Below are 22,103 nucleotides of genomic sequence, written 5' to 3' on the forward strand. Positions count from 1 at the left end.
ATAATAAAGGCTCAACAAAAACATAAAAAAATGAATATAAATGACAAGTGCATAACAAAAAATATAAATTAAAAGACAAACATAGAAATGTAGCCTTCGCAACTAACTGCAATAAGCTGAAGAACCAAAATTACTGCAACTGAAATAAAAATATATCAAAGCTAAACAGATGTATTGAAAAAAGCACATAAAACTATTTAAAAAACATAAAATTAAAACCAACAATAAAAGAAAATCAAAGCCGATTCTAAATATTAATAAATAGTATAATAATATATAGATAACACTAAAATAATAATAAATGCAAACATATATTCAGCAGCAATTTCCCATGTGCAATACCAGCATTAATGGTGTTCGGAGAGTGAGCAGCTTGTATTAAACACCAGCAGGAGGCGCCGCTCAGCTGAACACAAACACTGAATCCTCTTTACAGATCAGTGCAAGCCTCGGAGCCGTCTGTTCCTGTGTGCTTGGTACCTGTTTGCTCGTTTCAGGTCGTTAACGAACTCCGCCGACTGCTGATGTCTGACTTCACTGCTCTTAGTCAGTCTTTCTAACGCTGCCACCAACTCCTGAACACGACCCTTCAGCTTCTTCTCTCTGCAACACACACACACACCTTGACTGATTTTGATCAAGAATGCGTCAGAATAACTGCAGTCATATTTCCAGATGAACACTTCCTGGACTGAAGCAGCTCAGCTTTACTTGATTCTCCATCAATCAATGTCTCAAATCTGATCATCAGGATCTTTTGAGGAGCGTTTATTTCTTCATCTCTCCATCAGCATTGGATTGCATTATATGTTTGGATCATTTACATCTCATCTTACTGAGACATATGTGACCCTGCAGCACAGAAGCAGTCATCAGTAGCACAGGTATATTTGTAGCAATAGCCAGATTGTATGGGTCAAAATTATAAATTTTACTTTAATGCCAAAAATCATTAGGATATTAAGTAAAAATCATGTTACTTGAAGATATTTTGTAGATTTCTTACCATAAATATATCAAAACTTAATTTTTGATTAGTAATATGCATTGCTAAGAACTTCATTTGAACAACTTTAAAGGAGATTTTCTCAATATTTAGATTCCAGATTTTCAAATAGTTGTATCTCAGCCTATCCTAACAAACCATACATCAATGGAAAGATTATTTATTCAGCTTTCAGATGATGTAGAAATCTCTATTTTGAAAAATTGCCCCTTATGACTGGTTTTGTGCTCCAGGGTCACATATTATTGGAGTGACCACTGATATTTATATACTTTTATGTCAATATCTGCTGTACTGTTATAAAGATCTCATTGATTTACAATACAAGCATCAGAATTTCATCATCATAATTCAGACTACATGAGCCATAAAAGCCTGATGATCAAATATGATACTCAAAACACATCCACAAAAGAAGGCTCAGAGGTTTGAGAGTAACTGACCTCCGGAGGACGCTGGTGAGCTCCGCTGCGAGGTCGCTGTCGCTCAGACTCCTCAGATCAGACAGACTGATCGCTGGAGAATCAGAGTCCTGTAAACACACACAGACAGACAGCAATCAGTTTTTACAGATTTGTGTCTGCATCAAGTCGGTTAAATGGTTCATATCAAAGTCTCTCGTTTCAAATGTGCATCAATCCTGTTTTTACATGCAACACTAACTTTCAGTGCTTAAAAACGTCCTCTCCACATCCAAAGAGATTAAAGCTAAATGTCAAAAAACAGTTTATTAAAAAAACAGCATGTTGATGACATCACAACCACGAGCTCATTAACACATGACAGCCAAATATCACACGATCACAATTCACTGTCTAATCACGGTTTCCTTCAATATTTATGAGCAAATCAAAATTGTATGCAAATCATGTTATTTGTATATTTAACTAAAAATTAGCAAAAATAAATATTAAAATGACTAAAAAAAGACAAACAAAATAACAAATATTGTATGCAAACTTAAATATGAAAAACCCTAGAAACATCAGACACAGCCGTGGCAAAAAAAAACTAAAAATAAATAAATAAAGCTAAACAGAAATATTACAACAAATAAGTGACAAATACACATAAAATATAAATATTGCAAAAAAAAGTTTACTTGGCAACTAACTGAAATAGGAATAAATTAAAGATAAATAGAAACATGAAAAATTACAAAAGCACATACAATTATTAAAATTTAAACAAACTTAAAATGAAAAAAGCTAATTCAAAATATTTCCTTAAATGAAAGAAATCAAGGCCTCCTCATATATCCAGGTTTTCAGAGTCTGTGATAATCCTGTTTCTTCAAAGACAAACAAACACACAAAAAAAAACATTGTAGAGGGATTGAAATAAATTTGAAAAAGTCTTGATTTTAAGTTGTTTTAGCTTATTTTAAAATCATAAGTCATCTTGAGGCCCCCTGGTTGAGAACCGCTGAAATTAGCCCTAGTTTCACTCTAGTTCTTCTAATGTAATTAAACCATTTGCACGAATGAATATTTCATGAGTATTTACGTATTGGATAAGCAGACATGTTTTATCATGATAATGTAACTGTTCCTGAAGCTCAAACAGTAAATCATACTACTAGCAACACCAAGGTCATGGGTTTGATTTCCAGGGAAAGCATGAAATGACAAAACTGTTGTCAAATTTGTTTCTTTATTGCAAGTTGCTTTGGATAAAATCACTTGTTAAATACATAAACGTAAATGCAACTATCTTAACAAATTATCATTAAAAAAGTAACTGGACCTTATGTGGTGCTAATAAATAAAGAGGATTATGTGTACAGTAGAGCACTGCGCTAGCAATATCAAGGTCACAGGTTTGACGAGGCGTTCTGGGATCTGCAGATACTGTAAGAGAACATCACGTGTAACGCAGACTCCTGCACAGCACATGAGAGATCGACAGCAGACAAACCCGCTCTCACACCCACAGAAGAGACGCTTTCACAGCAGAGAGACAAGAATAGAGCAGAGCAATCGATCGAAACAGAGAGAGAGAAGATACTCGTCAATAATTCACACAAGCTGCTGCTGGAGACGAGCACAGACAGACATATGCACAGACAGCAGACAGAAGGAAGGACAGACAGACAGACAGCAGGATGGACAGACAGACAGACAGCAGACAGAAGGATGGACAGACAGAAGGAAGGACAGACAGCAGACAGCAGGATGGACAGACAGACAGACAGCAGACAGAAGGATGGACAGACAGAAGGAAGGACAGACAGCAGACAGAAGGATGGACAGACAGAAGGAAGGATGGACAGAAGGAAGGACAGACAGATGATGTGCACAAGTCTTATGATTTTAAACTTTTCATGACTAAAAAATTTTATCTTTTATTTGTATCTTGACATTTCCATTTAGGATTTTTATGATACATGCACACATTTGCAGCTGACAGTATGTTGTAGTGTATGTACTGTACCTTCCCGCTCTTGTCTTTGGCTCCAGCGCTGCTGCCGGTGGAGTTGAGCGACCGGCGTCTCTGTTCCTGATGCTCCTCCACCTCAGACTTCAGATGCTCGATGTGCACCAGATAGGCCTGCTCCTGAGCCTCCCTCGTGCTCAGCTTCAGCTCCAGAGCTTTCTTCTCCTTCTCCAGCAGATACAGCTGCGCCTTCAGCTCAGCCATCTCCTCCTGAACACACACACACACACACACACACACATCTGAGACCTACAGCTCATTTCACAGAGCTTCATCTGACAGGTCACATCACCGCTGAGAGCATCTCACGGCTCGGATACGCTTCACAAACACACTCATCAAACCCTGACCTTGTGTTTGATGCAATGAAGATTAGTGCATTCTTATCATATTGTATCGACTTATAATCTATATAAACACGAGAAAAACTATATTGCATATACCAGACTTTCTCTAATGGGGGTTTCTGAGTTAATGAAAAGATAATTAATTAAAATATAAAAATACATCAAAATAAAGCACTACTTAAATAATATGAAATAAAGAGGAATATGAAAAGTATGAATATGAAATATTTTTAAACGGCATTCAAATCAATTATTTTAAATGAATACAAATAGATGACATAAAAAGATGCTATATTTTATTTAAAATAAACTAAAATATTTTTTTAAATAAAAAAACTAATCAAAATAAAACACTAAGATATAAAATATCATGAAAATGTGAACAAGATATGTTTGAAATCACATTTAAATTATTTAAAATAAAGTAAAACACTAAAAAGATTGAATATTTTACCTGAAAAAGATTAAATTAAACACTTTAAAAATGATCAAAATGGATAAAAAATATAAAATATGATGAAAATAGGAAAAATATTAATGTAAATAAAAATATTAATGTCCCGTTTGTTGCCCTGGTAAACCGTTATCAAGGACTTTTGCAATCTTATGGACTCTTTTAGCTTCTCTCAGCGGGTGCGAGGTCCAATGCATAAATCACGGTCATACCTTGGATCCGCCGTGCATTATTCTCCACATATATAGCGCGATCTGAACCCTAAACACATTTTTGTCAAAAAAGCCCGTATTGTCCACTTTCACGGCATCACGAGTTCACGTTTTACTGCAGAAGCCGACAAGCTAAGTTGATTTATTATTATAATTATTAGCAGAGTTTGGGCACCTTCATGGCCATGAGCTCCTGCATGAGCACGGCGTTCTCCAGGTCGAGTCTCTGCGAGTCTCCGCGGGGTTTGACGTCGTAGCTCAGCGGGTCGATGTGGACGCTCTCCAGCTCCAGCATGGTCAGCTTGACGGCCGCCCGGTCGTTCTTCAGCTGCTGCACGTAGTCCTTCAGACGATGCTCGTCGTCTTTGGAGAAATCCGTGTCACAGCTGCTGGCCGTCGAGCTGGTGGTGCTGCAACATTGACAAAAATTCTGAAGATTTATATTAAAAGAAAAATGTTATTGCCATAACCATAAAACTCTTTTGAAAGGGTTTGCATAGAAATACATTTTTTATTATTCTCACCAACCATAAATTTTTTTTACTAAAATACTTTTGTCTCTATGTTATTATTTAGCCAATTCCCATATTTTAGATACTACTAGTTGTTATTATTATTATTATTATAAAATGAATTCTAAACATGTATAATAAAATATTAAATTACAAAATAATAAGTCATAATAATATTAATAAAATAAAAATGACAACATAATTATAAAATATATTATACAAATCATTTATATTAAGTTATTATTATTATATAATTTAAAATTAATCTTTAATAAGAGTAATTATTACTATAATTTTGTATAGTAATTTTTTAAAATATATTTAATAACAGTTATTACATTTTCTATTAAATGTTAGAATTTTTATTTTCATAGATTCTTTTTATAATAACAATAATTTTTTATAAAAATAAGAGTAATTGTTATTACAAAATAATTATAAAATGTATTATACAAATGAAATATTATTTACTGTTATATATATATAGTTATTTAAATATTATTTAAATATTATTACTGTTATAATTGAATCATACATTTTTATAATGACATTTAATAATGACAATTCTTAATAATAATAATAATAGAAGTAGAAGCATTTTATAATGAAATGTATAATTATTTTACTAATAAGAGTAACTATTATTATTCTTTTTTTTTTTTTTACAATTAAAGTTTATAATCATTTTAATAACAACGGGAGTTATTATTATTAATATTACTATTATTTATTAAGCCAGGGCTGTTCATGGCAGTGACAAATTGGCAGCCCATCATTGGTTTTTACCGAGTTGTTGATTTGTGGTGAGACGCGTGTGAGAAAGTGCTGTTGATGAGACGCTGCACAGACTGTGTGACTCCAGCGGTTTAATCATCGTCAGTCTGAACCAGACTCAACACAATCGCAATGAAGCGTGAAAACGCCTCCAAATCAATCTCCCTCCCTCAATTAGCAAAGCCCCTAATTACAATGACAATCCCAATTATCTCCATCTGCACAGAAACACTGCTGACACACACACACACACACACACACACATACTTATAATCTTCAGATCTGTCAGTCATTATAAACTCAACCATCACTGGTCTGAACATCATCAACAGAAATATTCATAATCATTTACACACTTCAATGAGCAGGACAAGATTACCGCGGGAAAACAATGAAACCTGGAAACAACACCTGTCTCATTAAAACTCAATAATATCTGAGCGCTGGAGAACAGCAGTAAACGCAGGAGATGAGCTCTGTTTCTCCTCATCTGTAAGCACACAGTTCAGAGACGCTGTAACACTGAATGGAGGATAGAGGGAGAAAATCAATGTGTGGTTATTTGAGAAGCTGCAACGAGCCTGAAATCCCATCCGTTCACTGCAGGATCATCATCCAGAACAACAGACGAGCCTCAAACCTCCGGATCCAGATTCAGACACACACAGTCCCCTCCAAAAGTATTGAAACAGTAAAGACAAAATTGCTCTGTTGTCTGTGCAGTCAATCATATTTGCAAATGTCTTAAAAGATGAATATGAGACAAAACTACAGAATGTCACATTTTATTATTAGCCGTTTCAACACATACATGTTTTACCAAATAAAAAGATCAGCACTTTTAGAGTTCATCCCACTCATTGATGAGAGCATAAGTATTGGGACAGCTGAACATAAGGCAGATATAAAAGATTAAAAGCTATTATTTAGTTGCAGATCCCTTGCACACAATCACAGCAGTGAGTCTGTGACCCATAGACATCACCAGACTCTTGCTCTCATCCTTTGAAAGACTTTTCCCAGCCTTTAATGCAGCCAATCCCAATTGTTGCTTGTTTTGGGGAGTTTCTGCCTTTACTCTCCTCTCCAGCTGCTGAAATTCATGTTCAATCAGATTTAAATCTGGAGATTGACTTGGGCAATCTAACACTTTCCATTTCTTCTTTATAAACTCCTTGACTGAACTGCAGGGTGTTTTGGGTCATTGTCCTGATGCAATATGAAGCACTTCCCAATGAATCTGGTGGCATTTTCTTGAATATTGGTAGGCAAGATGGTTTTGTACCCTTCCAAATTCATTCTGCTACTGTCATCATACATTAAGTCATCAGTAAAGTTGAGAGGGCCTGTTCCAGAGACAGCCATGCATGCCCATGCCATGACACCACCTCCACCATGCTTTACAGATGAGGCCGTATGCTTGGGATCATTGCAGTTCCCTTTTTTTCTCCACATGTTTGCTTTCCCATCACTTAGATAAAGGTTCATCTTTGTCTCATCGGTCCATAAACACAGTTCCAAAACTCTTCTGGCTCACCTTTGTGCTTTTTTGCAAACTCTAATCTTGTCTTTCTATGTTTGGTGCTGGTCAGAGGTTTGCATCTTGCTGTGTAGCATCTGTAACTCTGTGTCAAAGTCTCCTGAGGACAGTAGATTGTCAGAGCATCACCCCAGCTTTCTGGAAGTTGTTGGTGATTTTACAGACACGTCTTTTAGGGTTCATTTTCACAGCTTTTATGATTTGTCTGTCATCAACTACTGTTGTTTTTTCAGCCGATCAGGTCGTTGTTGGTTGCTGGTGGTTTCCAAACTCTTGATTTATCCATGACCTTTGTTTTTGCTAGAGCTCTAACTGACTTCCTCTTTTCTTTTAGCATCCAAACTGCTTGCTTTTCTCTAAAAGTCAGCTCCCTCATCTTCATCCTGGTTTGTGTGTCATCATCGATTGCAGGATTCAGAATACAGAAGTAATGGATATAACTGATACGACACATTCCCTGCTTTTAATATCTGAAGAATGAATGCAACAGGACACAGCTGATCACTTAGAAAGACCTGAGAGGCAACTGCTCCAATACTTATGCTCACATCAGATAGAGGGATAAACTCTAAAAGTGCTGTTCTTTTTATTTGGTAAAACATGTATGTGTTGAAACGGCTAATAATAAAATGTGACATTCTGTAGTTTTGTCTCATATTCATCTTTTAATCATATTTGTAAATGTCTTGACTCCACAGCCAACAGAGCAATTTTGTCTTTACTGTTCCAATACTTTTGGAGGGCACTAATATATATATATAAGCATATAGGTAGGGTAGTTGACAAATCAAAATTGGACTGCATCCTATGGTGTGACATAGCAAAACTAGAAAAAAAAGAAAAAAAACTTAACATACAAACAACATGAGAAAAATGTATCTTCATTCTTAGTTACAAATAGCATGAGAGAGGCTTATCTTCAATGTTCGTTTCTTTTTTTTCTATTAGACCATAGGACACATTGATACGTTAACTACCCATATATATATATGGGTAGTTGTGTGTGTGTGTGTAGTAAGAAATAAATAATAAAAATTACAAATTACTTATACATATACATTATATATAACTAATAGCTATATATACACATATATAAAAAAGTCCTGTAAATAAGCTATAAAAAAAAAATTCTATATTAAATAAACATATATAATATACATATGTCTATATATAGTATAAGTAAATATGTAGTATATTATATACTACATATTTACATATACTATATATAGACATATGTATAAGTTGTTTATATATAAGGTTAGTTGGTAGTTGTTAAGTTCAGGTATTGGGTAGGATTAGAGATGTGGAATATGCTCATGCAGAATATGTGCTTTACAAGTACTAATAAACAGCCAATATGTTAATAATAGGCATGCTAATAAGCCACTAGTTAATAGTGAGAATTGGTGCCTATACTAAAGTGTTACAATTTTTTCCTGTTACAAAAATAATCTAAATTACCCTAAAAATCTCATTTAGGGTAGTGGCATAATTTAGTTTTACTAATAGCACATACAATAAACTTGTAATTTGTCATGATTGAAAATAAACCATATTTCATTAATTCATAAGTCGTGGAACGGTTACTGCAGACATAATTTATTTTTCATTTCAATAATGAAACGCTGCTGCAGCCTGACGAATTACACGAGACATCAGCGCAATTCACTCGCCCTCCTGCTGTCACACGCAATAAATGCCTGTGTGTGTGTGTGTGTGTGTGTGAGTGTACGTGCTGGGAGGTGAGGCATGAGACTGTCTGCAATAAGTCAATGTTTGTCTGTCAGTCATTTCTGCTGTATAAAATACATATTTAGCACATTACTGAACTCATGTACACATGACAAACCTTCAGCATACAAGCCTCTGAAGATCAACACATCATCTTATAATCGATCCTCCCAGATATCAAGCTGTCAGTTTGAAGAGGTTTTTCTGCATTAGATCAGTTCAGTCTCATTCTCACAATGACCCACACCTCACTAATGTCACAGCATTAATATTACAAGTTATCAAAACATGAAACATCTCTCATCATTTACTCATCTTCAACAGAAGAGAGAAAGTCATGCATGTTTGGAACGACATGAATGATGATAAATTATCTTTTTTTTAATACATATATAGTGATTCAGCGCAGTGTGTGTGTGTGTGTGTGTGTGTGTGTGAGAGAAACACTGGTGTGACTGACAGCTGCAGCATCAGGTGATCGGATGGATGTTTGTGCAGCAGTTAATCTCAATGAAAGCTCATGGGAAACCTCACACATCAGCGCGGATGAGAGTGTGTTGTCATGGGCAACCGCTGGACCAGAACCACGTACAAAACGTCAGACAGATAAACACCAGACCTGCAGAATCACACAGCCGCTGGAGTCCACAATGCCTTTCCTGTATCAATCCTTAAATAATTATTTTTAATAAAAATCTTACCAATCAAAGTATTAACACACCTTTTCAGTAAACATTTTAAAACCAAAATATAAACACAAATAACAAAAAAACACATGGAATCATTTCTACTTTTCTATGAAAACAACTCTTACCTTCTGTGGCTGCAAGTAATTATAAATAATTTAACAAATTTTTCATGTTTTATATGTACAATTATTTCACTTTTTTATATAAATAAATATTTAGAAATACATAATCTATTTATATATTTATTAAAGGGGTCATCGGTTGCAAAATGTGATTTAAAAAAAAAGAAAAATCTATAAATAATATCGCCTTCCTCAAATCAAGCCGTTCTCAGCTTCTTGGCTGTGTGATGTCACAGACCCAGGCCCCTCCCATGATTGTTGATTGACACTAGCGTTTTACCTTAGACCCGTTTTACCTTAGACCCAAGCTGAGAGCTGTCCACCATTGTTTCACCGCCAGAGTTTCAATATAATACACAATACAATACACTAACGACAAAATTTTGAGTTCTGAAACAGTAAATTATTATTGTAGAACGACTTCTTACATGTCAAAAGATCAAGGGAACTTTGGTCTCTCAGTTCATGACCCCTTTAAAATATATTATTTATACATTTATATATTTTTAATAAATATACAAAAAAATATACATAAATCAGTTAATTACTTTAAAATAAAATATCACGTGGTGTTGATGTATATACACACACATGCATTTACTTTTTATTACTTGATTAAGTCACACACTCCTTTCTATGTAAACTTATATATATATATATATATATATATATATATATATATATATATATATATATATATATATATATATATATATATATATATACACACACACACACACACACACACACACCACACAACATAATCCACACATAGTAACATAATCCATTACATTAGACATTTTAAGTAATCAGACTACTTTTAGATTACTTTTGACCTAACTCTTTTATCACGTTAAGAATGAAAATATGTTCGTTGTTATTAACAACATGAAGTGCATTAAACATTACACTATGTCAAGGTTTCCCAAACTGGGGTTCATGAGTTTAATGAAAAGCTAATAATTAATTAATTAATGTATTATTTGCCATCTGACCATTAACCAGCATCAGAGAACTGTGAACATGCAAATGTGTTACTTTTTATTAACTTATTACCTAAAATCTCAGGGGGAACTTCAAGTACATATATTAGGTGAAAGAGGCTCGGCTGACAAAAAAACAAACAACAAAAAAACTAAATTGGGAATACTTTCAGTGCATGTACTGTAAATAAGAAATAACAAAAATTGTCCATAAAACTGGAAGACTTTCTGAATGTATAGAAGCGATTTAGAAAGGAAGATTTAAAAGAAGAATAAGGGAGAATGAATGAATTCACCTGGTGTGGCTGTTGGACGAGAGACTCTCCCAGGGCTGGACGCTGCAGCCGCTGACCGCAAACACAGCTCCGCAGCTGCCATCCAGACGCGTCAGCAGATCTTTAGCGGCGATCTCTGCCGTCTTTCTGCTGTCGTGAGCTTTCTTCAGGATCTGTGTGATGCTCTCTTCACCCGCCTGCTCTCCTGCCATCGCACACATTAAAATATTACACAACCTCACGAAAATACTGTTTCAGAATGATTCGCTTATCCACAGCTGTCGGTTCAGATCCACACACGATATAAGTATCATATAATATACGATATAATATATTTTCATCATTTCTGTAGGGGAACTTTAAGTGTAACTGCACAAGGAGATTTAAATATATGGTAAAATATGTTAATCAGAGCTGAAAGTACCACACTGTTAGCTGAAAACATGATCTAATTAAAACACTACACTTTGTAATTAATTTAAACATTTATGCAAGACTCTTTCCAAATGCAATTATAATGAAAAGAAAATAATCAAAGATAATATTTAGAAATAAACGACTGTGACCGATGAATTGTGTGGAAATCTGGCCCAGATTCTGTGGATCTCGACATGCTGAATTCTCACAGTTTTATTGAATAATTTATGTTTAATTTCTCCATCAGCGGTGTGGATACGTTCAGATGTTCAGTGTGTGGAGAGAAACTAATTACACTAATAACTCATGAGCCGTTAATGAAGCGCTGGAGAACCAGGATATTAAATGTTGCTCAAAGCTCCCGAGGAGAACAGCGAGCATGAAGGAGGGACGACTGTATAAAAATCACAGTCATCTCTATCGTGCTTTATACAATACAGATTCACAGAAATACACAGTAAATCATGTTGTGAAATTGATGAAATATGAATGAAATTTAATATGAAGTCTGCATGTCTCTGCACAGTATTGTCTTGGTTTAACTTGAAGAAATTGTGACAAAAATATAATATAAAATACTAAATATAATACTATAGTAGAAAAAGCAACAATAATATTAATATGATTTTTTTTAAAGGAATGCTAAACAATTTTTCTTCCATTTGAACAGTAAACCAATTTTTTGTTTGCTAAAAAAAAAGGAATTAAAAATTTAAAAAAATATTTAACTTAATATTTTACGCCATCATTTGATTACAACTGCTTTTAAGTAAACGTAATAATAAATTTGCATTAAATAATAAAATAGAAAAATAAATAAATAAATAAATTTCATAGGGTACTATTATTGTAAAAATGTTAATAAACTATTAAATTGTTGAAGCTTTATGAATTCAATTGATTAAATATGCTATTTGATAACTAAAACTTAATTAAACCATTAAAACAGAATCCAGGTTTAAACTGAAAAAGAATTTGGGAAAAATAAAACATTTAATAGGGCTGTATTATTGTAAAAAGTTAGTGTTTCACAATTTAAATTATTCAGACATGTTTTTTCATTATTAAAATTTTATTTAACCATTTAAATGGGGAAACAAATGAGGAAAAAATACAACAGATTTCAAAGGGCCAGTGTTTCAAAAACTCAGGTTTATATATTTTAAAAATAATTAAATTATCAAAATGTCAAATTAAGATTTTTTTTTTAAATAAATAAAAAATCTAAAATTCTATACAAATATTTATTTGCATTTTTGTATTTGTACTATATTTAAAACATATATTTTATTTGTTTACCTGTATGTCATGTGACCTTTAACTGACATCAGAGGACCATGAACATGCAAATGAGGTGTTAAATTATTGAAATATTAACTGAAAATTTAAGTGGGCATTCAAGAAATTATTTGAGCTCAAATGGTTCGGCTGACAAAAAAGTTTGGGAACTCCTGGGTTATAGCACTTATAACTATCTGTATATATAACAGAAGTGTATGGGACGTTCTGATTCAGATGTGTGTGTGTGTGTGTGTGTGTGTGTGTCTCTTACCCACAGCACTGACCCCAGCGGCTCTGAACTGACCCAAAACCAGACCCTGTTCACTCTCGGATAGCGCCAGCAGCAGCTCATACGCCTCGATACACTGCTCACTGCAACACACACACACACACACACACACACACGGTCATGAAAACACACTCCGGAGGAATGTGGAGGCCAGTACAGATCTTTCATCAGCTTCTGAAAAAATATTTAACGGGAAACAAAAGCCAGAAACAGGCCCAGACGTGATGCTGGAATGCACTCGTTTCATCAGCCTCCGATTATAACACAGGTACAAACAAACAAGAAGCAGTCTACACGAGTCACAGAGTCCTGGATCTTCTTCAGTGAGTCTGACTGTATGAAGTTACTGGAGAAATAACTTCATTTTCTACAGAAACTGGAAAAGTCTAGTTATTTTTACAAATCACACACCAGCTTTAAAGCAGGGTTATTTTTGTTAAAACTGAAACCATAAAAAAACCATCAGTGTTACTTAAAAAATAAAATACATTTTAACATAACTAAAATAAAATATAAAACCCTATTTCAGCTAGTTGCTAGTTCTCATTTTTGTTTAGTTAACTTGAAATACTAAAATAACAAACAAAACAAAACTAAAAAATATTATTAAATATTTTACAGAGATATTTTTAAAAAGCTGATAACAACAGAATTTCTAAAACTTTAACAAAAAATTTAAGTAAAACCAGAAAAAATATAAAAAAAATGTATCCATCGCTCTCTCTCACACATCTCTCTTTCTCTCTCTCTATATAAATACACACACACACACACACACACACACACACGTAAAAGTAAACAAACCAACCTGGTGTGGCTGATTATAAATAATTGTATGAATTAATTAGTTATTTTATTTTAGCAACATATACACTAATGAATAAAAATACTAAATATTGTGAATTATCAGTGCACATTATTACAGAAATAAATGTGCCCATCAAAATGAAATGAAGTCACAAATAATTATTTTCCAGTCGGCCATCATATACAGACTGAGTTGTTTCACTCTTCTCTTGCTATTTGTGTTCTTATGTGAATGCTGTCGCAGGAGAAGTGTGAAGCATCTGTGATCACGTGAGTGTGTTTATGCTGTTGATCTGCTTGTGTGTGTGTGAGAGCTGTCAGCGTGATTAATTATGGTGTTTTATGCTCTCTGCGCCGTCTTTATGAGCGTTTGACTGGCCTCATGTAATGACAGTCAGATGACATCATGATCACTGGAGAACAAATTCAATCAGATCCTCGACCTCCTGCTGAAAACCCCACACACCAGCAGACAATCACTCATCCAACACATGCTGCTTCTGCTCACCCAGGCTGCACTGATTTGATCATAAATACAGGTACAATTGTAAAATATTATTATGATTCAAAACAGCTGTGTGTGTGTGTTTGAGCGTGAGTGTGTATGAGTGGGTGTGAGTGAGTGTATGTATGTGTGAGTGAGTGTGTGAGCATGTGTGTGTGTGCGTAAGACGGAGATTTCCCCAGCGATACGGCAGCTTTTCATCACACTCGTCTGCAGGTCACACCACCTCTGATGCTTTTATCAAATAATGACACTGAAAGCGATTAAGCATCTAAAAGGAAGCGGAAACAGTCTTCAGCAGCGAGAGCCAAGTGTGAGTGTGTTTAGGATCGGACTATAATGTGTGTGTGGTGTGTGTGTGTACCTGTACTGCAGGGCCAGTCTGAGCGCGGTGGCGTTGGACTCGTATTTCCCCACCAGCATACTCATCCGCTCGGCGTTACTCTTACACTCCTCCAGCGTGATGGTCAGCAGATCGTTCTGAGACTTCAGGTGCTCGATACGACTGAAACACAGCAGTCATGATCAGATATACACACAGGGTCCCTACATAGTGTTCACTGCTCCCTACACGCTCACTATAGGGATATCTGAAGACGAATAGCACAAATGCAGTATTTTCTGTATAATGCAATGTTATTTCAGTATTATTTATTTTCAGTTTGAGTCTGTCATAGTACTTAGTTTAGTACTTCAGTACAAACTTTAAAAACTTATTTTATTTCATTTGATTGAATTTCATTTAAGTTTTAGTCATTTTGTCAGTTTTGTTTTTGTTTTTTAAATATTTCTATTTAGGTTATTTTTATTTCAGTTTGAGATTTATGCTTTTTAGTACTTCAACTGAAAAAATTTAATTTATTTTATTTCAGTTCATTAAATTTCATTGAAGTTTTAGTATTTTTGATGTTTTTCATTTTCATTAGGATTTTTTTTAGCTCATTTTTATTTCAGTTTGTTTTGTCATTTAAGTACTTCATAATTAATTTTTTTTATTTCAATTACATTTTTATAATTTTTAAATAATTTTTAGTTTTTAATATTTCTATTTAGTTTATTTTTTTTTTTAGTACTTACACATCTTAGTCATTTTAGTACTTCAACTTCAACTTACTTAATTTCATTTTATTTAATTTAATTTCAGTTTTAGTAATTTTATTATGTGCTTTTGTCATTTTGTTCATTTTTTATATTTCTATGTAACTTTAATTTATTTCCATTTCAGTGAGTTAGTAAAAAATTTTAACTTAAAAATGAGAAATTAAATAATTTTTTAATAAAATAAGTTAAAGTTGTTTAAGTTTCTATTTAATATTTTATTTTATTTCAGCTTCAATTCAATTAACAAAAACATTTAGTAAATAGTTTTAGTTAGCAATAACTCCACGGGTATGAAGTGGAAATATTCTATACTGAGACACGTAACTGAGTGAAGTTGACTTCGAGTGATTTGAGTGAATCCTACGGTTCTTGTCGTCTGTGCTCTCTAACCTGTTGAGTCTCTCCGTCTCCACCTCGAACTCGCGGATCTTGCTCTCGGAGATGGCGGATCCGTGTGAGTAGAGCGTCTGGAAGATCTCCTGGATGTTGGAGCAGTCCTGAAGGGAATGAGCCAGGTGTTCAGCCACGTTACTGGACACCTGCGGAGACACGCGGAAACAACACTAAACCAGCGGATCACCGCTGTTACTGCACTCAAACCCTCATACTCATCACACTGCATTTCATTTGTCTTCTCCACAATATCCTGCAACGCATTCAGCTCAAACCTTAATGTAAATAGATTCAGTTGAAACTCATTTTTGGTTGTTTGTACTTTATAAGCTTTAAAGGGGTCATATGATGCGATTTCAAGTTTGTCTTTCTCTTTGGAGTGTTACAAGCTGTTTGTGGATAGATAAGATCCCTGAAGTTGCAAAGACTAAAGTCTCAAAACCAAAGAGATATTCTTTATAAAAGTTAAGACTCTGCCACGCCCCCCTAAAACGGCTCATTCAAACACACCCCCACATCTACATCACGGTGTGGGGAGATTTGCAAGATTCTGCAGATTTGTTACATTTATATAGCGCTTTTCTGGGTACTCAGAGCGATTAACACATACATGTTTTACCAAATAAAAAGAACAGCACTTTTAGAGTTCATCCCACTCATTGATGTGAGCATAAGTATTGGGACAGCTGAACATAAGGCAGATATAAAAGATTAAAAGCTATTATTTAGTTGCAGATCCCTTGCACACAATCACAGCAGTGAGTCTGTGACCCATAGACATCACCAGACTCTTGCTCTCATCCTTTGAAAGACTTTTCCCAGCCTTTAATGAAGCCAATCCCAATTGTTGCTTGTTTTGGGGAGTTTCTGCCTTTACTCTCCTCTTCAGCTGCTGAAATTCATGTTCAATCAGATTTAAATCTGGAGATTGACTTGGGCAATCTAACACTTTCCATTTCTTTGCTCTTATAAATTCCTTGACTGAACTGGCAGGGTGTTTTGGGTCATTGTCCTGATGCAATATGAAGCACTTCCCAATGAATCTGGTGGTATTTTCTTGAATATTGGTAGGCAAGATGGTTTTGTACCCTTCCAAATTCATTCTGCTACTGTCATCATACATTAAGTCATCAGTAAAGTTGAGAGGGCCTGTTCCAGAGACAGCCATGCATGCCCATGCCATGACACCACCTCCACCATGCTTTACAGATGAGGCTGTATGCTTGGGATCATTTGCAGTTCCATTTTTTCTCCACATTTTTGCTTTCCCATCACTTAGATAAAGGTTCATCTTTGTCTCATCGGTCCATAAACACAGCTCCAAAACTCTTCTGGCTCACCTTTGTGCTTTTTTGCAAACTCTAATCTTGGGTTTCTATTTTTGGTGCTGGTCAGAGGTTAGCATCTTGCTGTGTAGCATCTGTAATTCTGTGTCAAAGTCTCCTGAGGACAGTAGATTGTCAGAGCATCACCCCAGCTTTCTGGAAGTTGTTGGTGATTTTACAGACACGTCTTTTAGGATTCATTTTCACAGCTTTTATGATTTGTCTGTCATCAACTACTGTTGTTTTCTCAGCCGATCAGGTCGTTGCTGGTTGCTGGTGTTGCTGGTGGTTTCCAAACTCTTGATTTCTCCATGCCCTTTGTTTTTGCTAGAGCTCTAACTGACTTCCTCTTTTCTTTTAGCATCCAAACTGCTTGCTTTTCTCTCAAAGTCAGCTCCCTCGTCTTCATCCTGGTTTGTGTGTCATCATCGAATGCAAGATTCAGAATACAGAAGTAATGGATATAACTGATACGACACATTCCCTGCTTTTAATATCTGAAGAATGAATGCAACAGGACACAGCTGATCACTTAGAAAGACCTGAGAGGCAACTGCTCCAATACTTATGCTCACATCAGATAGAGGGATGAACTCTAAAAGTGCTGTTCTTTTTATTTGGTAAAACATGTATGTGTTGAAACGGCTAATAATAAAATGTAACATTCTGTATTTTTGTCTCATATTCATATTTTAATCATATTTGTAAATGTCTTGACTCCACAGCCAACTGAGCAGTTTTGTCTTTACTGTTCCAATACTTTTGGAGGGCACTATATATATATATACATATTAGTGCTGTCAAGCGATTAATCGCATCCAAAGTAAAAGTTTGTTTACAGAATTTTAAATTATAAAATCACCTCATTACACATCATCTTTTAGATAAAATAAAAAATTCTACTATCATTAATTACACTCAGAAATCATTTAAAGGAAATTAAAACAAAATGCTCTTAAGCTCTTGGTTAAGAGCTTAACCTAAATAAAATAAAACAAAAAAATAAAAATAAACAATAAAATAAAAAAACAAAAATAAATTAGAATAAACCAATGGTGATGACATCAAAACATTTGCATAATAAATCATGCATTATTGGATTATTTGCATTCTGAACTCTGATTGGTCTTTTCTTTCTTAACCATCAACTGCTGTGTTTACACTGAAGAAGCTGTTGCATCATGTGTCGTTTCTCTGAATCTGATCGAAATATCATCATAACATCAGCTGAATGATGTCTGAGTCTGTTCTGCTGTTCTCTGATGGAATATTAAACGCTTTGGCTCTGATTATTAGCATTAGTGCCAGAGCGAGACAGAGAGAGAGAGAGACAGAAGAGGAGAAGGTGACCTGTTTCTCTGGATCAGTGCACAGAGAGATTGAGACAGAGACGCACTTCCTACTTCACTGTTACCAATTTAAATCAATCAGAGACATATACATCAACAAATTCAAAAACATTATGAAGAACTTTACAGACATGACTGAAGAGGAGCAAATAAAGATTATACCAGGAGAAGGACAGACAGCAGCACTGGCTGCGAGATACGTGTGTGTGTGTGTGTGTGTGTGTGTGTGCCACAGCCTGAGAGACAGCAGGTGAACCTGTGTGTGTGTGTGTGTGTGTAATATGTCTGACCTCAGTGTGTTTCCCTAATGTCCACCACAGTTACCCTCAAACTGTGTGTGTTTATACGTTAAACACTGTGGTATGAAATTTTCACACAAGTTCTTTTTTGTTACACTGTTTATTTAAGTTAATATTGTTATAATGTTTTTATTCTATTATTTTGATATTTTCATTGTTATTATATTTCTCCACATATATTTCAAGCTTTGGCAATATTGTATTTTTTACAGTCATGCCAATAAAGCAATATTTAATTGAATTGAGAGAGAGGGGAGGGGGGGGGGGGGGGGGGGGGGGAGTACAGTACTACTCACACTATTAGTGCAGTATGCAGTGTGTACAACATCTGCATGATCGACTACAGTGAATGTGCAGTGTAAAACAGACAGGATCATTATGGTCTGGTTAATCCAGTGACCCATTCACTTTAAAAACACAGTGTACTGTAGTAATAGCTCTAATATGTGAGGTTTTCTAATCTGAACACAGTCGAAGTGTCTTTCTGTCTGTCTCACCCCGATGCTGCTGATTTCAGAGCCGAGGACGGATCTCTCCGCTGGCAGCGATTCTGAGCGCGTTTTCGACAGCTTCACTCGCTCCGCCACCTGCCACACACACACACACACACACACACACACACAAACATACAGGATGAGCATTATAAAGTGCAGCCTTGTGTCTAAAGCAATACTTCTGTTATTTTATATCAACCTGTGTGAGTTTTCTTTTTCAAACAACAAAACTTAAGGACTGGAGCTGTTAAACTCTACAATGAAATGACACAAAGCATCACATAACAGAAGAGCAACAGACTGCTGAAAAAAAGAAATAATAAAATAAACAAATAAAATACTAAATCAAATCAAATCTACTATCATTATTACGCTCCTGATCAAGACACTAAAACCAAATAAAATACAAAGGAAAAATAAGAAATAAAATAAAAATCTACTATCATTATTACGCTCCTGATCAAGACACTTAAATGTAATAAAATGGAAAAATAAAATATAAAATAATCAAGTAAAATCTACTATCACTCTTATGCTCTTGATCAAACTTAAATTAAAATAATATATATTTTTTAAATCTATCACTATTATGCTCTTTGATCAAGGCACTTAAATTAAAATAAATAAAATAAAACAGAAAAATCAAATTAATAAACTATATGAAAATTTATAAAATAAAATAAATGAATATACTTTTAAATGTTTAAAAAGAAAATAAAATCCCATAAAAATTATATTTAAATAAAATAAATATAAAAAACGTTCAGCTAAAAATATCAGGCAAGCCAATATTTCTCATTTTAATTTAGCTTTAAGTTTAATTTAAGTTGTACTAAAATAACTAAAACTAAAAAAAGATTTAAAAATAAAAGTTAGCTAACTATAAAACTATAAAAAAATGTATGTAACTGAAATAAAATATATATAAAAAATTATTTATTACTTTATTTCATCTAGTTGCCACAGCACCATATCTCATTTTCATTTAGTTTAACTTGTACTAAAAAAAAAATAATATGAATAAATAAATCAATGGCTTTATCAAGAGCTATGAAGTACTTTGGCGACGGGGATATCGTTGCTGCTGCTGCTGGTACTGAGTTCTCCGGTGCTGGGGTTGATGGGACGTCCCGCTGGAGTCAGACGCCCAGGACTGGACGGAGCACCGGGCTGAATGCTCTGGAGACGCGTCTGCAGCTCTCGCACCTGCAGGGACGGAAACACACCTGTCTGTCAAAACACTGGCTTGAGTCCGTTTTCCATCTTCAGAGTTCAGAGAGCAGCTCCAGAGCTAAATCTAGACACTGAGGTTTGCTCAGATTTTAACCTCGTGGCTTCGGCTCAGTCTATATTACAGGCAGCAGAAGCCACGATGATCACAGACCTCTCATCCAATAGATGAGGAAACACACACACACACACACACACACACACACACACACACAAACAGACAGACACAAAACATACAGACACACACACACACCACAGCACCAGTTCAATGAGTGCACTGAGAATCAGAAATCAACCTTTTCTGAACTGCAGTGAAATAAATGTGCCTCCAAATCGATTTTCAAGGGCATTTTGTTGTGAACACACTTGTGTTTGTAGAGGGCAGCACTCGGGTCAGCCGTCCCAGAGCGGCATCTGTGTGATGTTGGCAGCGATTGTGAATTTTTCAAGGCAAATAAAGCTTTTCCTGCCAGTGGAAAAGCTGCCAAAGGACAAATAAAGGACTCCTGAACGTATGCACCGCACACACAACATCAGACCGAGCTCAGCACTCTCAACGCCTCTAAAGCTCTTAGTGTTATTATTATTACATGAGCCGGATGAATAACTGATTCAGACCACATAGAATCTGAGTTTACTGATCATTCACAAAGTTATCAAACATTACTCATGCTTTCATGCTCGTTCAATATTTCAGCTAATCTGACAATCAATAGGAGTGTAACCATTTTACCATAAAAAAAACACAAAACATCTACAAGTCACATTTAAAAAATTAAATAAAATCTATATATAATTTGAAGTGAAATGTGCACAACATAATATTTTATACTATAATACCGTATTGCAATAATGAGAATCTAATCATAATCATTGGTATTAACGAGATATACAAACAAGCTCAATGTTGAATTTGTGAACTGAATTGTGTGCATGGTTTATGATGCAAATGCTGGCCATTTAGTCTGTTTGTTCAGGGTCAAGCATGTTGTTGGATCCGTTCAGTTCATACTAACACTATTACAGTTCACTGTTTGATTTTAAGGACATTTTATTTGATTTTGCATGATAAACCATGCTTTTAATCAGTTGGGTTTCTGAAGCTAAAGCGTTTCTGAAGCTCTGATGTGTTTGCACTGAAACATCCCTCCACCAGCCGCTCGAACCATCAGCTCTTAACAAAGAGAGAAAACATCAATATTTAACTTGGCAGTTCAATGCTGTCCGTCCTCACAGTCTGTAATGGACGGCAGCGAGTGTGTAAGTGTTCGTCTGTGACTTAGATGGATGACGGCAGCATTAATGCGGCACACACACACACACACACACACACACACACACACACACACACACACACACACACACATACACACACACACACACACACACAGCTGACCTGCGGTAGTCGAGTCCACTCAAAAAAACCACTGCCACAAAGCCAGGCCAGTAATTACGGTTGAGCGGCTGCGGCGTGTGAGTTTAAATATAGCCGTGCTTCAGATCTGGATCATGATTAGAGTGGCCAGAAGTCC

At 35.1% G+C, this 22,103-nt stretch overlaps 2 protein-coding genes across 3 annotated transcripts in view; one reads left to right on the forward strand and one right to left on the reverse strand.

Moving 5' to 3' along the window:
- The window catches only part of LOC306871772 (guanine nucleotide-binding protein G(I)/G(S)/G(O) subunit gamma-10-like), a 480,959-nt gene that overhangs the window by 208,579 nt on the left and 250,277 nt on the right, over positions 1 to 22,103 (forward strand). The gene's annotated exons all lie outside the window — the stretch shown is intronic.
- Positions 1 to 22,103, reverse strand: part of LOC306871757 (colorectal mutant cancer protein-like) — an 84,563-nt gene that overhangs the window by 2,490 nt on the left and 59,970 nt on the right. For both annotated transcript variants that reach the window (XM_079419895.1, XM_079419896.1), the window contains 10 exons: positions 20,401 to 20,547; positions 19,345 to 19,434; positions 15,872 to 16,020; positions 14,745 to 14,885; positions 13,051 to 13,151; positions 11,103 to 11,286; positions 4,631 to 4,865; positions 3,440 to 3,652; positions 1,450 to 1,538; positions 481 to 603 (listed from right to left, as the gene is read on the reverse strand). In XM_079419895.1, the coding sequence (XP_079276021.1) occupies positions 481 to 603; positions 1,450 to 1,538; positions 3,440 to 3,652; positions 4,631 to 4,865; positions 11,103 to 11,286; positions 13,051 to 13,151; positions 14,745 to 14,885; positions 15,872 to 16,020; positions 19,345 to 19,434; positions 20,401 to 20,547 (1,472 nt within the window). The remainder of the gene's footprint in view (positions 1 to 480; positions 604 to 1,449; positions 1,539 to 3,439; positions 3,653 to 4,630; positions 4,866 to 11,102; positions 11,287 to 13,050; positions 13,152 to 14,744; positions 14,886 to 15,871; positions 16,021 to 19,344; positions 19,435 to 20,400; positions 20,548 to 22,103) is intronic.

This window comes from Barbus barbus, assembly GCF_936440315.1.
Source record: "Barbus barbus genome assembly, chromosome: 6".
Lineage (NCBI taxonomy): Eukaryota > Metazoa > Chordata > Actinopteri > Cypriniformes > Cyprinidae > Barbus > Barbus barbus.